This window comes from Paramacrobiotus metropolitanus, unplaced genomic scaffold (assembly GCF_019649055.1).
Source record: "Paramacrobiotus metropolitanus isolate TYO unplaced genomic scaffold, Prichtersi_v1.0 Parri_scaffold0000068, whole genome shotgun sequence".
Classification (NCBI taxonomy): domain Eukaryota; kingdom Metazoa; phylum Tardigrada; class Eutardigrada; order Parachela; family Macrobiotidae; genus Paramacrobiotus; species Paramacrobiotus metropolitanus.
This window is the reverse complement of record NW_026570288.1, coordinates 779,171-795,613: the sequence shown is the minus strand read 5'-3', so window position 1 is coordinate 795,613 and position 16,443 is coordinate 779,171. Positions and strand designations below refer to the sequence as shown.

At 43.5% G+C, this 16,443-nt stretch overlaps 2 protein-coding genes and 1 long non-coding RNA gene across 3 annotated transcripts; all 3 read right to left on the bottom strand.

The window, feature by feature from the left end:
• Positions 1-1,724: 1,724 nt before the first annotated feature.
• Positions 1,725-2,881, bottom strand: LOC129594497 (uncharacterized). Its single transcript, XR_008691203.1, has 3 exons — positions 2,432-2,881; positions 2,124-2,195; positions 1,725-2,040 (listed from the first exon to the last, which is right to left on the bottom strand). It is a non-coding gene; the product is annotated as an uncharacterized LOC129594497 (long non-coding RNA).
• A 1,166-nt stretch (positions 2,882-4,047) lies between these two features.
• On the bottom strand, positions 4,048-4,936 carry LOC129594504 (uncharacterized). The gene is made up of 2 exons (XM_055491204.1): positions 4,423-4,936; positions 4,048-4,340 (listed from the first exon to the last, which is right to left on the bottom strand). The coding sequence occupies exons 1-2, from the start codon at positions 4,795-4,797 to the stop codon at positions 4,212-4,214; spliced, it is 504 nt and encodes a 167-aa protein (XP_055347179.1). The 5' UTR covers positions 4,798-4,936; the 3' UTR covers positions 4,048-4,211.
• Positions 4,937-5,767: 831 nt separating this feature from the next.
• LOC129594484 (protein piccolo-like) lies at positions 5,768-8,786 on the bottom strand. The gene is made up of 5 exons (XM_055491182.1): positions 8,268-8,786; positions 7,352-7,580; positions 6,823-6,995; positions 6,562-6,749; positions 5,768-6,495 (listed from the first exon to the last, which is right to left on the bottom strand). Coding segments are annotated over exons 1-5 (639 nt in total). The 5' UTR covers positions 8,270-8,786; the 3' UTR covers positions 5,768-6,448.
• Positions 8,787-16,443: the final 7,657 nt, after the last annotated feature.

Here is a 16,443-nt window from a genome sequence, read left to right as displayed (position 1 = left end):
TCGTTCTACACCGATCCACCTGTTCTAGTATTATTTTCAAATTTTAAAATGAATTTCAAAAATTTTAAAATTCATTTTAAAATTCGAAAAAAATCGTGGAAGTCTGGATCCGTGTAAGAACGATCTTCATGGTTATGTGCATTTACGTGCAAAATTTGAAAGGGATCGGTCCATAATGAGACTTTTGGTACACCGGAATGCATTTAAACTTTTTGGAATTTTGTTACCCTCATAACTCCGCAACCGGATGTTGCGCGCGAAAACGGATTTCACGCCTATGTATACAAATCATTTGGCTACATTGTCAAAAAAGCAACCCAAAAAAGTGATTGGAAGTGCGCGAAAGCGAATATTCCCGTGTATGTACACGAATTTGGTGCTATGTACCGGGCCAGATCCCTTAAAAGGTAAAGACAAGCCTGCACTTTCTATGCACTCTCCGGCTGTCTTACCTTTCGTGACCAAGTTCCAGTGGACATCTACCTTGGCACTTTCAGCTCTTTATCTCCTCGCCCACACTCAACAAGAGCTTGCTGTGGGGATAGCAAAGGTCACGATTCCAATAATGAGATGGAATGCTGCTGTGTATGCAGAGCATGAATTATACCGTATTTAGGTCAGAAGAACCACGTCCAGGTTCAGCGTTGTGCATGGGATGACTGCATGGAAGGGGTTATTCTCGCAGCCAAGATTGAGATCAGTGCAGCTAGTACTGCCCCAGCACTGAATGACTGGGTTAGCAAGGAACATTTTAGCTGCTCCGGTCAGGTTGCGTTTGTATCGGTCAATAGCAGGCGCCTCGTGAAGGAGCGCTTGCGATGATGGATCGATAATGCGCTGGCAAGTCCATATTTTGGCTGCATGTACGTGCACAGGAATGACTGCAGCCAGTGGCTTCTCACCCGGGATCAATACCGGCGAGGCTGTGGATACAATATCGGTGGGGCCGCTGGAATCCATTCACTGGCAACTGCAAGCTTAAACGCCGCCCGACGCGGACACATAGTCAACATGCAAACTCTTCCTCCCGCTTCCCGATAAGGTATATGTCGCTTACGTTTATTTTTTATGCATTGGATGAAAAGTACTAGAACCTATGGCTAAGAAAACAGAATCTGACAGTGACAATCAGAATGTCTCCTTGGCCCACAGCCCTTCCGGCCGCCGATCAAAGTGTGTTTTGACTCTAGAATAGACATACCTAGATGGCGAAATCCTGCAGTCAAACGCTATAGTTGCCTAAGCAGAATATTTTGATTGCATAGTTTTGCAACAATTCATTTTATTTTTAGAATTTTTAAAACAGAAAACACCCCGCTGGTACTAGAACAGTTAAAGTAATTTCATAGGAAAAACCGACTGCGGCGTAGTACGCAGCAACTACACCGCTAACTACCGAATAGTATGCCGCTAACTAGATATCAAAACGGAATTTCCGACTCAACTTTCGCCGACTACTACACCGCTTGAGTCGTTTTAAAGCGAATTTGATTGGCTAGTGCACATAGCCCAACCTCTTGCTGATTGCGTCTGCCCCATTGGACGAGCTGCTGCAATTGCTATTGGGCAGTGCAGCTGCTCCAATTGGCTGGATTCTTGCAGATGCCGTTTACATGCTTCCTGCGATTCGTGCGTTTATAGTACTTAATTTTCCCACCCGCTCTGGATGACGACGTTTTATACGAGCCACTGATTTATTTTTGGGACAGCCATTAATAGGAGAATTTTTTATTTCAAGATCACTTCTACAGCATTACGGTCGTCGTATTAAAAAAAAGAATTCCAGAACAAGCGCGATAAAGTCAAACAAATTTTGCATTGCATGCAATGACAGGGTAACAAACGCAACAAACAATGTTACTAGCCAAAATGAATCTGTTCACACTTCGCAGAAATCAAAATCACAATCAAAAAGGCGAGCTTAGAATAATCCATGACGCTTCGATAAAAATCCAAAATAGTTTGGAACAGGAATTCCCGATCTGGCGTTGCAGTCAACAACCAGGGCACACGAAGTGTACTGTGGATTTGTAAACACGTCTGAAATACAACTGCTTTAGGTGAAAGTAAACCAACGCCTGCTTATTTTTGAACTATTTAATTTACGGACAAAGCTGACTTACAATTTATGTCTCATCAGAAGCTGCCATCTCCGAAGTCCGATCTGTCAAGAGCCAAATGTGTTGATGGAATTCCTGCAAAAAAAGAAACAATAGTTGCCAGTTTACCCGTTACTGAAAACGCATGTGCGCGCACTAACAATTTTCATCAAGACATCTGATGACGTTAAAAATATCATAAAATACCCTTATTGACGTCTTACAATTATTAACAATTTTTCAAGACTTCGAACCCGTCCTGACATTCACGCAAGCGTATAACAGGAATTCCCGGAAAATCATAGAATAATTACCAATAAGCGTATAATTACCGATAAACGTGTTGACGCTAAACTTCGAGTGATGTTCTCTCCGTCGTGGAATTGCCCAAATATTACCGTTGAACGTTGCAACTCAACAGTAGTTGAAAACCCGAACATATGAGGACGATTCCGTATTGCTGATGATTCCTGCCGAATAGAACTCCATATTTCGAAGCCAAACTGATGATGACAGCCAACAGGAATTCCGGAATTATCAGCAAATCCATATTTTATAACATCACGAGACGGTACCACGTAAGCAGACAGTTACAGAAAAGGAAACCTTTTTTGTGCCAAATTTTAAATTCCAAAGTTTATAACGGTGCAACTGCAGAGCGCAGACTGCGAAATGCAGACGTTGCGCTTGCACAAGTGGTGGTTGCTACGGGGCTGACTGTGAGACTATGAGTGCAAGTATTAGCCTGTACGTACAGAAACTCAAGTGGGCGGCACATGACAGCCCGCTCACTTACGAGCCAATGGGATTTACCGAAATAATTTAAGTTCGCGGCATAGTCGGTAGCATAGTCAACCGCATACTAACCCGCGTGCTACGCGGTATACTACATGGCTACTATGCGCATATCCCAATTTTGGCTTTTGCTCGATTTTCGTGTGAGTATAAGTGACCGGTACGTACAAATGGCATTCCAAAAGTAAGTTTCCCTGTTTTTGTGTATCTCCCTCTTTATATGCATTTAGCCATACTGGTATTGTTACGAAAGTGTCAAATATTCAGATCAGCCATATTTAAATGAACCATATTGTTACGAAAGTGCAGAGCCCGTTTTAAAAAATCATAGAACCATTTTGATAAACAATCCGACAAATTCTGAAATCCTTTCGCAAAATCAGTCCTAAACGTTGGCCAATTTACAAAGGTGCAAACATTTAGGTCAAAGAAAATATTAAGGCGTGAGCCTAGAGAACACGTACAATTTTCAATAATGATAAGCAGTGCATGGAACTATACTAGCGCTTTTGTTATAAGCTGGTACATTATCCCTTAACAATAGTTTCACTTAAATTTAGCGTCCGAAAAAGCGGGAATCAGCTCATAAACGACACTTTAACTTTCGTTGTTGCCTTCTGCTAGCCTGTCACATACAAGTATGGCCGAAACGTTGGCTACGCTCTTAAAACGTCTCAGTAATATCAGGAGCAATAATTTTACGCACAAAATTTGTTCGAGCATCTACTACACTGTTCTTATACACAGGACACCAGAGTAATACCTATTTGTAGTTTTTAAATTTCGGAGTTACTGTCTGTCAACGATCATTTTAACTTGCATGGTTTTGATTAGTTCTGCTACTTACAGAATACAAGAGTAATATTACTAATACTACTAAACGTAAACTTAAACTGTCGAAAGTATAACTCTTTGTTAAAATATTATCGCATATGAGTTTCTTACGCTCAACGATAGTACCCTAGTCAAAGCAACGATAGATCGACAGTTTTGAATTCCAGGCACTGTATCACCAAATTAATCACTATCCATAAAAGTACTCGTACAGTCGTACATATGCGGCTATAGGGTAATGGGCATTTCATTAATTTGCGCTTGTGTGCTACGCTTGCACCACGTTAATGATCTTAATAATTATCATCAACTTCCCGAGTGGACGATCAGATCCAACCGCTTCAACCGGAATGTAGATAAATGTTTCGAATGTTAACGTACAATAGCGCAGACTATAAACCGCGGGACGAAAAAGAGACAGTTGAAAATGAGCAAAATTTGCCAGAATGTGTGGTCTGCCCAATTGCAAACGCATACAGCCCACTAGCCGGTGAAGAATCGAACCGCGTGCCTCGTAAAACCGATTGCCATCATTAAATCGGCCGATAGTCCGTAGATCACTGAATGCGAGCAGAAATAAGAAAGGGCACTATCGTTTGTTTGTCGTTTGAACTGCAAAGTTCGAAGTTTGAACAGCAAATCGTAGGTAGCAGTGTTAAGGAGTTTCAGATTGCATGCGGTAGAGGCTCCGTACAGTACATGGAAATTTGCAGGTCGTGGTTTTATCCCGTAACCTTTCGGCAAATTCCTCCAGCGTAAGGTCACCTTGCACCATGGAATAAAAATCGGCCCATTCAGCTGCTCTGAAGGTCACTGTCGTGTAAGCAGTATCCAGCTTTACCAGTAATTCGTCAAGGTCGAATTCTCGAGGTCGTTTCGGCCGGCACAGTGAAACCAGCTTCTGGAACGCCTTCACTCCCAACGAATTCAACAGGAGACCTCGTTGTTTGTCTTTCGGCATTTCTGTCCATTCTATGAAGTTTTCGAACCTTTCCTTCCAGTTCTGCCATTCATCCTCTTCAGGATCGAATTTCAACAAAATCACATCATCCTGGTTAACTTTAGACATTGTACAGAAAATAGCAAAACGTATGCCGGTAGAAAAGGCAATAGTAATGAAACTAGTAATATCCAGTGGTCTACCCTTAATAAGTTCGGACTTCACGCCAATTGTGGTATATGTGGGAATAGTACCGCTTTATTGTGAATCGTAACTCGACAAAACAGCAACTGATTTTGCTGACACTGTTTGTCAGCAACAATACGGACAGCGTCGCTAGGGACAAGCGCGCGTCCTTTGTACAAGGTCGAGGCATATCTCACAGAAGGAGTTCACGCGGGAGAGTCCCTTGTTACCCAGCGTATATGCCAGCTGCAATTAACGTAAAGCTACCGCGAAGCTTCCTATCCGGGCAAAATGTTCGCTTTTGCCTTGTTTCGACATCACGACATGTAACACTGTTTTTCTCTTCCACAAAGCTAGAAAAGTTTTTTTTTTACTGGCGATGCATAGATACTGTACTGTAGTTTTTCTTAATGTCACCCCGAAGTTCATCAGATGTGCATTCGGCTAAAATGTGAGCCCGTCTCCTGTTGCGGCAAAAGTCCTCACATTACTTGTCTTAGCAATCTCCGGTCGGCTGCCACATGAAATTATAAATATAAAATAATGAATACGAAATGCGACATGAAAATATGCGACGTGAGATTATGATTCTATACACACTGTGTGTGCACACACTCTGTTTCTATCAGATGGCGAGATTTTTGGCGACCTGCAGATTCCAGCAGAAGCTTGTCAGAGCCTTTGTAAAATTTAGGTACAGAAGCTTTGAATAGCGTTGAATACGCTAGAAATTCGTAGTGCCATTGAGAAAATAGCGTTAAATTATAGAACATATGTATTATCTTAATTTTTGTGAAACGAATTAAACGAATGTGTGTTTTTCGATGCTTCCGGCTAATGCTTGGTAAATGACCGTTTCTACGCGGCTATGTGTTACACTTTTGTGGAATTTATTTATTATGCCTGTTTAGAAGTACTAGTTTTTTTTAGAATAGCCCCCGCAGATAACGACATATCATCGGAAAACAGAACGCTGACGCTACTTTAGAGAACATTCATTATCACTTTCAGGGCTATGAAGTTAGGTAAGTGCAACTTCTCATAAAGGAACAAAAGATTAAAAACCGCGGACCGGAATGCACAGCCAAAACATAAGTTTAATAACATAAAACGTCAGAAATTATTTTCATCATATCAAGCTGCAGAAACCCGGCTCATTCCAAAATCCAGTCAAAAAAATTATATAATATAAACCAAGTAACAAACAGACAAGCATTCAGAACATAATTAATAATAAAGTATAGATACAATGTAGGACTAAATTAATGGTCGCATAGCCCCATACCCAGCATTCTGTACGCAAGCGGTGCAGTGCACTTGTACGAAACGGATATTATTTTTGAACTTATCCATGGTTAGTCGTACAGTGCACTGCGCTGCATACGTACTGAATGTGGAGATGTTGGGTATGCGACCATTTCGTCGTACGCTGTACATGTACGTGAACTTCAGAACCACTTGCAATATACAATAAAGAAAAGCAGCGTCACTACTCACTGCACAAATCACTCGTAGTTAAATAATAATTTCTCACGCACACCCTCTTTGCTTTAACGTTAAGAATGCAAAATTTCGTCCGGTTCCATGGCACACCCTAATTTAGCTGATACCAGCGCCTTGTTTCATCCAGGTTGATTGGATCTGATCAAAGACACAAGCTAACTCATTATACCTGCTTTTATCGTTTGGATTAACAGCGTCATGTACCTTTGAGATCTACGACGACCTCGCCGAGAAAAATATCAACCCACATCGGATTATAATGCCATACGGAGATCGCGATTTTCTTGTGGTTAATCTCATCGGGGTCGATGCCCTGGAAAGTGAAGGTTTCCTTCCATTCGGGACTCACATTCTGCGAGATGTACCGCGTGCGGTAGTTGTATGTGTTTTCCCTATAGTGCACGCAGAGATGTCCGTTCGAAGAATGGCAGTCGGAAATCATAATTTTTGTTTAAAGCTACGTACGCTCGTCCAGGCGGCACCACGTGAATTTTACAGTAGGGATTGGAGTAACCGGGTTTGTTAGGCGCTTTCAGATTGCGTGCTTTCAGTACTTGCAATGTTACACAGCAGCGGTGATAAGTCATGCGCAGGAGGATATCACCCGTAACCGGATAAAGCACGTTGGATGTGAACCTCTGCAATCAGCCCACAACATTGAACGTCAAACACTTTCATGACAGCTCTTAAGTGAAAACTCTTAATTAATGCTATCTAATCGGTTTATCACGTGCTGAATGTCTGTTCTCATTATTTTGCCCCAAATGTGCTATACTGTTTCTAGCTTGACTTCACTTTTGGTTTTACCTACTTCCGAGGCGGTCTAAACGTCTAATTAACTAAGAGCCTGTGTTCCGCTGTTCTTTCGGGTTTTAACTAAATCACAGCTGCATTGGTGACCTTAAATCATCTTTCAATTTTCGCAGCTAGAAGCTAACACAAAGCGCAGACAAGCAGTTCGAGTAAAAATGCTGTAGTCACATAGCTACACTACCTTTTTGCGAGCCTGGAAACCGCTACGCAACGGCGGCGCCAGTTGATCGCGCGGCACATACGTTTCGTATTCGTCCATCTTCTCCGTCCGCCCGCCCCGCTGCGTCCCAAGGAGGGTGTTTTCTGGCATGGTTTCACCCAACACGTGCTTTCCATATCGACGGCGCCCTTGAGTCCTTGTTTGGCGTCCTTGCCCGTCCTCCGGCGTTTGCACCAACGCCGGACGCAGCCTAGTAGGTGATGGCAAGAAAGATCAGACAGCAATTAGCGATAACAGCTGCCAACACTGCTTTTTTCGGCACTACAGCCTAGTTGCACCGTATTTATTCGTATTATACAGATTTAGATAAGTTCATGCATGTTAAATTTTTTGGGGCTTTTTTTTGGGAAATGTATCCTCAGTATCTCATCGTATCCTGACACTTGACAGTATCCTTTACATTTCCTGTATGCATCCTTTTGATACTACCTTTTTCTTTCACTACCGTATACCACCGTATTTCCTCAGTGTTTTCTGTGTATCCAATATGTATTTTACTGAAAAAACGAAAGAACACATAACACACATAAACATAAGAAATCCAACACAGGATACTGCATGCTTGACGAGTACGCACCAGATACATAAAGCAACGTAAGCATACTGATATTGCATTAAGTCTATCAAAGTTGAAGGCGGCAGAATGCCTACATAGAGTACTGTGGGATACGATAGGCAAAACGCGCCGTAATACGTGCAACATAACAACTGATGTTTGCATGATGTTCAACTTCAACATAAAGGAATCTGCAAATATACGGCGAGCTGCGGCAAAGAAACTAAAAAAAGATTGGGCGTTTTCAAAAATCAGTGTCAGGGTACCCCAACATCGCAGTTAATCCCCTTAAATCTCGCTCCGGTCTAGGTCTTCACTTACATTTCATCCGCTTTAGCTTATCCATTATTTTGTCGGGAGCGCGCTCGCTCATCGCCTTGCGGTGCGGCCCTTGGTACTTCCTTTTCCTTTCGTACACAATCTCCCGTTGCTTGCTGGGACTATTACAGAGATCAAGAGTCCGATAATGAGAAGATATGGTACTGCGTTTGTAGGGAATGCGCTGGGGCAGGAAGGACCACGATCAGGCTCCGCGTTGCTCAGGTGATGACTCAATGGAAGAAGTCAATCGTCATTGTGGAATTTAAGCACTACCACAACACCGAATGACAGCGTGAGCAGGCAATCTACTAGCTGCCCCGGATTAAATCGAGCTTGCGTGGTTCAGTAGTAGGCAGTGCCAAACACCTTGCGGAAGAGCGGCGATGGATCGATAATACGCTGGCAGAAACAGGCTGGATGTACGACTGCCTGTAGTTCGACTGACTCACACTGACGGGAATAAATGTAGTCAGTGCCAGCAAGCCGGAGATTTATGCTGGCAACGCTTTCCTACTACAGTAAAACCCCCTTATATTATAACCTTCATTCCTTTATTACGTGTATATGACAGAACGAATTGTCCTGTAGAGTGCAGACTATATAACACAGGGGCAGTTCTCTATATTGTAACAACAGCCTATCTGTGTGTAATATCTGTGTGTAATATCGGCAGTGAAGGCGCGCTGAGCTTTCCAGTGTAATCAACCTTCACATGTTCATTCGGCAAAGTAATGTTGTGCTTTCCCATGTAGGAAGTTAATTTATCAACATAACCTGACCGAGAGACTTTCCTGTTAATGTAGACATTCAGACTGTTGCTGATGTCTTGCAGCTGCGCCTTGGTGAGTTTACCAAGTTGAGACTGCAAATTTATCTTCTGAGATTCCATTGAACTGGTGGACCATGACAGTTAATGTTGTGCTCTCAGAGCATCCAGAGCGGTGTTTACGATACACAAGAAAGTTTTGGCGCGAACGAGAGCAAGGCGGCAATGCGGTGCCGGTGAACAACGAAACAGTCAACGAAAGCGCAAACAAGTAATATAACCGGAATATTATGTACCGTATGTTAACATTTGCCACGAAAACTGATGACAACAAAACAGGAGCGATGATACGAGTATGAAATAATTAAGTTAGCGATCGTTGAATTAATGCAAAACTTAGATGTAATTAATATATCAACGGTGAAAATGCAGTTTCACTTCTTTAACTGATGCTGTAACACTCACAAAACGGCGATGCTATCCGTTCCGGGACTTCCGCAGGCTGGTGTGGGAAGTGGCGATGGTATGATAATCGCGGGTGTTGGCTGCAGGCGTCCAGGTGCTAGTACAGTACTGGTTCGAATACAGGAGCGCCATGTAACAACAGTCTATCTGGCTGCTGTTCTAGTGGGTTGGTTAATCCACCGTACCACGATCTGTCGGCTGTTAGGTTGAAAGGTGGTACGACCGGCAACGATGCTGGCCGGGGACGCTACTGCTGATGTTACTCAATTACACAGGTGGCTCCGATTGGGATGACACAGGTTCATCCCAAGCGGTCAAACGCAACAACGTAACTCAAAGCATGTTTCATGCCAAGGCGTTCAAGAAACGGAGCAAGGTTTACGGCAAGAGTTTCAGCAAGAGGAACAATCAAGTAGATGCAAGCTGACATCAGGGCCTAAAATAGTGGAAAGTCAATGATGGACGCCCCCCTGAGGGGGGACGTTCAGCCCCCCCCTCAGGGGGGCTACATGATTTTAGCAAGTGTTTTCGCACTAAAGTAATTCCGTTATTGTTAATTGGTCGATTGCACTTTATTTCCGTGGTTAGCTTAAACCGTGTACATTGTACAATCTGGGGTGAGGAATACCGGTATAATATTATTATGTGAAGCAATGAACTTTATTGCATTTGCAGCTACGGAAAGACTAAAAACCGAAAAAAAACTAAAACTAAAAGAATTGCAACTAATAAAGCGCGCTCAAAACTCGAAGCAGTAGCTTGCATTGCATAATAACAAGAGCATTGCATATTACAACCCGGCAAATGCAAGGAGTGAATTTAAGTTTTAAGTTTTTTAAAAACGCCATGGTAATAATCCTGATTACAAGAAGGCGCCGTTTCACGCGGGCGGCGGTATTTTTCTTTAAGCCACAGCCGCACAGCCGGCTAAACGTTTGAAAGGGCGTCGGTATCAAACTGAATCAAAGAAAATTAATATATTAATCAGCAGCTCGAACAAAACTTGATTTTCTTTATTTAGGAGTATCAGATGAAAATATAGTTACGGCAATGGTGTGAATCTGAAACTGGTTGCTTTCGTAGCTTGATGAATGATAGTGGCTTGCTTTTTACTGCTGCTTTACACCCGGATCTTGCAGTAGAACGCTATTCTCGCACTTTTTGTTCATCATGTAAAGTACTATCACAGTTGCATAGTACTATCAGCACAACTCCTTGTGAAATGAAATGAAAGGCCGCCTAATTCTCATGCTCATTGAAGAGTTTCCAAGCCTTTCACTGGCTGCCTGCATACCTGAATTGTGAAGGTTTGGACAATCAGCCTGTCTGCTCAGTTTCTTTTTGACCCGGCAAGAAATTTATTTTTTAATCGTCATACCCCTATTTAATTTTTATATTTTTTTTTGAATTTTACAATGATGGACACTTTTGCCGGCAATGATGGACACAAATATTTCAATGATGGACACTTTGTCCATTAATGGACACTATTTTAGGCCTTGCAAGCTGTAGCAAGCGAGTGTCAAGACTGAATTCTAGAAATTCATGAGAATGGAAACTGGCCGGTAAAGTGGACACAATTCATAACGCGATGGAATGAATCATAACTGGGCGGTCTTATCGTTCGTACAAATACTATCGCTACAATATTATAACGTTCACCCGTCTACAAATATAGAACTGATATGACGTACACCCATTATGGAACCGTTGATCGACATTATTAAGGGAAGGTTGCCGGTATATGAGACCAAATTCGTGGGCAAGCAAATTGTACAACACCTACAATTTGCTTTTGCGCAACCCCAAACACTTTTTTCTAATATATGTTTTATGTAGACAACAAATTAGCCAAATTTTCACGTTAATTAGCCATGAAATCAAGTGAACTGCCAACGACTAAAGCGGTCGCCGTGCCCTGGATTGGTCCAGACTGATGTGCTGTTGTAGACAGTAGTGTCGTTATCAGATTCGCTGACATTAATCCCATTTTACCGGACTGCCGGCTATACATATACCCGCACTACACGTAATAAAAGACAAGCTTTGCTCGTTTTTATTGAGTTATGCTTACACTAGTTATTAATTTGTTTAAGACAGCGATCGAAATTTGGCGAGGCAATCAGACGCTCGTTGAAACGGCTTATAATAGTAAGCTTTAATGCGATCGAGCACTATAATCAGAGTCGGATAGGTGACCCGCCACTTCGTCGACCGTCAATTCCTGTGGCACCCTGGCGGGTATCACTGTTTTACAATCAGCCTCTGTAAAACCCTAGTTCATTACAGACTGAAAGCAGCAAAGAATGCAGCAGGATTCCCGAAGGTTTATGAGTATTGTAACGGCAACACCGGCATACCTAACAATAAAGTGCTCTGCCATATGCCGCTCAGCGCGCAATCATTACAGCTTCTCCAAGGTTTAAATACATTCATTAACTGCCTAATCAGTACTAATGTGGGCGAAGTTTTTTCATAGTAACCATTAGTGCTATCGCACCTAAAGCAACAAAAAAGAAACGTTAACCGTAATGCGCAAGCAGAACATTGTTTCAATGATACAAAACGTCGGAAATTACTTTTTTTTCGTCATATGCAAACGTAGAAACCAGACTCTTTTCAACATTCCTTTACAAAATCGAATTTTACGGTAAACCAAGTTGTAAAAATGGAGTTCCGAAACATTTAGGAGACTACAATTATTTAAAAAAATTCGTTAACACTGGGAACATGTACAATACACAATAATGAAAAGTAGGAGAGGAATACGACTTTCCTTACAAACCAGTGTAACACTACCAACCACGCAGCACCGGAGTGTAATGTGACGAATGCTACATTTTGCCGGTCTCCATGGCACACCGCTCTTCCAACTGATACCAGCGCCGTATGCCATCCAGGTGGTTCGGATCTGACGAAAGATCAACGCAAACTCATTAAAACCTGCTTTATTTGTCGTTTGGATTAGCATGTACGTATACCTGTGAGATCCGCAATGACCTCGCCAAGAAAACTATCCGCCCACAGCCGATTCCTGTCCCATACGGAGATAACGACTTTCTTCTCGAAAATTTCAGTGGGCTGGATAGCCCCGAATGTGAAAGTTTCCTTCCATTCAGGACTTAGAGTGTGCGGGATATAGCGCGTGCGGTACGGGAATTCCCTATAGTGCCCACAGAGGTGTGGTGCCCTTTCGAATAATGACACTGCGGTATCATAATTTTGCTTTAAGGCTACGTACGCTTGTCCAGGGAGAACTTGCACCTTGCAGTATGGATCGCAGTAACCGGTTTTCAGATTGCGCGCTTTCATCACTTGCAATGTTAGAGTGCACCGTCCATACGTCATACGTAGGAGGATATCTCCGGTAACCGGATGAGGACCGCTAGATGTGGCCGAATGCAAAGAAGACAATGATGTAAACGGGTGATAAACTAAGAGTCTGTGTTCCGGTGTTTTCGTGATTCTAATAACCCTTTAAATATCGTAGCTGCACTGGTGGCCTTATACAGTATCTTGTTCCTACCTACGCAGCTTCAAGTTTCTACGAAACGCTGGATATGCTCCAGCGTTACATCGTAAAATACCTTCTTGCGAGCCAGGATACCACTACGCGACGGTGATACCAGTTGGTTCTGCGGCACATAAAATTCACCGTCCAACACTTGAACTCTCTCTAGACTGACTTTGTCTTTGAGTCGCTTCTTGGCGTCCCTGGTCTTCTCGCGGCGCTTGCACCAACGCCGGACCAAGTAGTATATGATGGCCAGGAAAATCAGGCAGCAAGCGATGATGATAATCACCAATTCTGTCGGCACTGCAGATGCACAACGAGTGAAATAAATATTTATTTTACATAATACGAGTAAAATGCTCATTTGAGCGGCAAGTTAATTGCAAAATACCTTCTTTTTACTGCTGTCAGCTGTAACTTTTTTATTTTACAAGAAACAGCCTCGGCTTCGCCTCCGCGTTTCTTGTGGTTCACAGCCATTTTATTTGAATTTAAATGAATATTAAATGTTTATTAGAATAACATCTATATTTCGTCGAAACATGATCGGTACATGCAATAGGGCAAACACGAATTTTCTATGAAAATCAGTTCATGATTCTCTCAAGCTTGAAAGCATTCCCTTTGGCTGTACATACAGATAATTTTACGATATCCCTACCCAAAAGAAAGCCGAAATATCAATCTGTAAGATATGAAATTTGAAACAGTGATAGTGCACTGGATCACCAGTTCTGTGACTCGTCACTTCACTGGCTCTTTTCATTGGAAAGTGGTGTGTGCCCGGTGGTATATGTCCGGTCAGTAGTGGTTGCTCGATTACTTGCTTTTCTAACCGGTTCCGTTCGCCGCACAGTAGTGGTAGCTCGGTCGCCTGCTCACCTAACGGACTCTGTGCACTCGACAGTAGCATGGCAGCTCGGTCACTCGTAAACCTAAAGGGCGACAGTAGCATGGTAGTTCGGTCACTCATTTACACCGTACAATAATGACAGCTTGGTCACTCGCTCACCCGGCTCTCTGCACCGGACAATAGCGGTAGCTCAGTCACTCGCTCCCTAACGGGCTTTGTGCACAGTAGTGACAGCTTGGTCACACGCTCACCTACCGGGCTCTGCGCACGCACAGTAGTGGTAACTCAGTCACTCGTTCCCTAACGGGCTTTCTACACTGGCAGTAGTGACACCTCGGTCACCCGCTCACCTACCGGGCTCTGTGCACGGACGGTGGTGGTTGCTCAGACACTCGTTCCTTAACGGGCTTTCTGCGCCGGATAGTAGTGAAAGCCCGGTCACTCGTGTCACCTAACGGGCTTTCTGCGCCGGACAGCAGTGGTAGCGCGGTCACCCGCTCACCTCCCCGGTTCCGTGCACGGACTGTAGCGGTAGCTCAGTCGCTTGTTCACCGAACAGGCTTTTTACACTGAAAAGTAGTGACAGCTCGGTCATTCGCTCATCTACCGGGCTCTCTGCACCGGACAGTAGTGGTAGCTCAGTTACTCGCTCCCTAACGGGTTTTGTACATTAGACAATAGTACAGCTCGGTCACCCGCTCACTCACCGGGCTCTGTGCACGGACAGTAGTGGTAGCTCGGTAACTTGTTCCCTAACGGGCTTTGTAGACTGGACAGTAGTGACAGCTCGGTCACTCGCTCGCCTAACGGGCTTTCTGCGCCGGACAGCAGTGGTAGCTCGGTCACCCGCTCACCTAACGGGCTTTCTGCGCCGGACAGCAGTGGTAGCTCGGTCACCCGACACCTAACGGGCTTTCTGCGCCGGACAGCAGTGGTAGCTCGGTCACCCGCTCACCTAACGGACTTTCTGCGCCGGACAGTAGTGACAGCTCGGTCACCCGCTCACCTACCGGGCTCTGTTCATCGGACAGTGATGACAGCTCGGTCAACCGCTCACATAACTATCCGTAGTGGTAGTTCGGTCACTCACTGACTTTGCTGGCTATTTTAACTAGAATATAGTGGTATTTTGGTCACTCGCTGAACTAATAACGGGTTTGTGCACTGAACAGTGGCGGGAGTTGGGTCTATCACTGATTGAACAGACAACCACAAGTAGTGATAGTGTAGCGATTGCTGCTCGGCCGGCACTTGTTTAGAAATTGTCCTCGATGACAACGTTAGATATATACATATGTCTAACGATAGACAACTTTAGATATATACATATGTAGGCGTTCTTGTCGTAAGTAATAACGGTCTGCTATTCATTCTGATATTTTAATTAGTGGAAAATACTTTCATTTTTTTAACTATATTTTATTTGGTTTACGTGGCAACATTGACTGGTTAAAAATACCACGATGATAATTATTATTATAATAATTTATTTACATTTTGGTGAGGGTAATCAACCCTTCCGCTTTGGCGCTCGAAGCGGGAGAGGTTTTGAACGAAATGAATACTATCTGGCCGGGTTTTCGACTACGGGCTTTCAGAATATAATATTGGTTTTGGTCAGTCTTTTCTAGTTTGCCGGCTCTGGTGTATCCCATTCGTGGCAATATAGATCTGAATCTTGATATTGTCACTTGAGCAATGCATGCCCACTGAGTATAAAGTATTACTAATTATCGCATATTAATTTTTACGAAAGTGCTATGCACCATGAAATTTCCTAGCGCATAGAAGTGACCTTAGTCTGACGACCTATGTGAGTATACTTCTGTAAAATAATTTTAAACGTTACAGCTGATTTTGATATCAAGAGTTGATTTGTCCGAAATTTAAGCTACTGTCGGATGGGCCTAGATGTCGACTTACGTCCCTTCTTTTTCGGCCTGGCCATTGTCTTATCGGGAGCCTGCTCGACGTTGGTCTTGCGGTGGGGCCTGTACAACAACTTCTGAATACCTGAAAACATTTACGAAAAAATGTCAGGAAAAAATGTCAATCTCTGCCCTGAAATCAAGAAGTTTCTTTAAAAAGCCTGTCAAAAAGCGCGGGTCGATTAGAGGTCCAAATCTAATGAGCGGCGCTGCTGTAGCTGTCGTCGATGTTGAGATTTTAGAGGTGAATCGCCGCATTGCACAGTATGCTGACACCGTTCTCGCTCACGTCGAAAAACAAAAATTTACGAAGCCATTGTGTTTGTAGAACACAGTAGCGTCGGCACGCTGCCGAAAGGCGCACAAGAGGGTGTACTGGGTGATCAAGAAGTTAGTTAGCGACACACTTCTGGGTGACGCAAAAAGCGAGAGTAGCGTCGTCAGCTGCATTCACACGGCCAGGCCAGTCGTTAGGGCTGGGTTCACTCCTCCGGCAGAAAGTCTTAAAAATCTTCCAAAATTAAAAAAATCGGAACTGGAGCAAAGCGCGCCATTTTTTGCCCTTGGGACGCCTGCTGTTGCATCTCTTTAATAGCTAAAAACGGACCTTCAAATACCATTGCCTGGCAGACTCACTCTCCGCCTCGCTC

What these genes read in the sequence shown, in the direction of transcription:
- LOC129594504 (XM_055491204.1), bottom strand. Translation starts at nt 4,797, where the DNA reads ATGTCTAAAGTTAACCAGGATGATGTGATTTTGTTGAAATTCGATCCT. An exon ending in CCTGCAAATTTCCATGTACT is followed by an intron (nt 4,341 to 4,422) that starts GTACGGAGCCTC and finishes CGAACTTTGCAG; the next exon opens with TTCAAACGACAAACAAACGA.
- LOC129594484 (XM_055491182.1), bottom strand. An exon ending in GTTTCCAGGCTCGCAAAAAG is followed by an intron (nt 6,996 to 7,351) that starts GTAGTGTAGCTA and finishes GGCTGATTGCAG; the next exon opens with AGGTTCACATCCAACGTGCT. An exon ending in GGTCGTCGTAGATCTCAAAG is followed by an intron (nt 6,496 to 6,561) that starts GTACATGACGCT and finishes GTCTTTGATCAG; the next exon opens with ATCCAATCAACCTGGATGAA.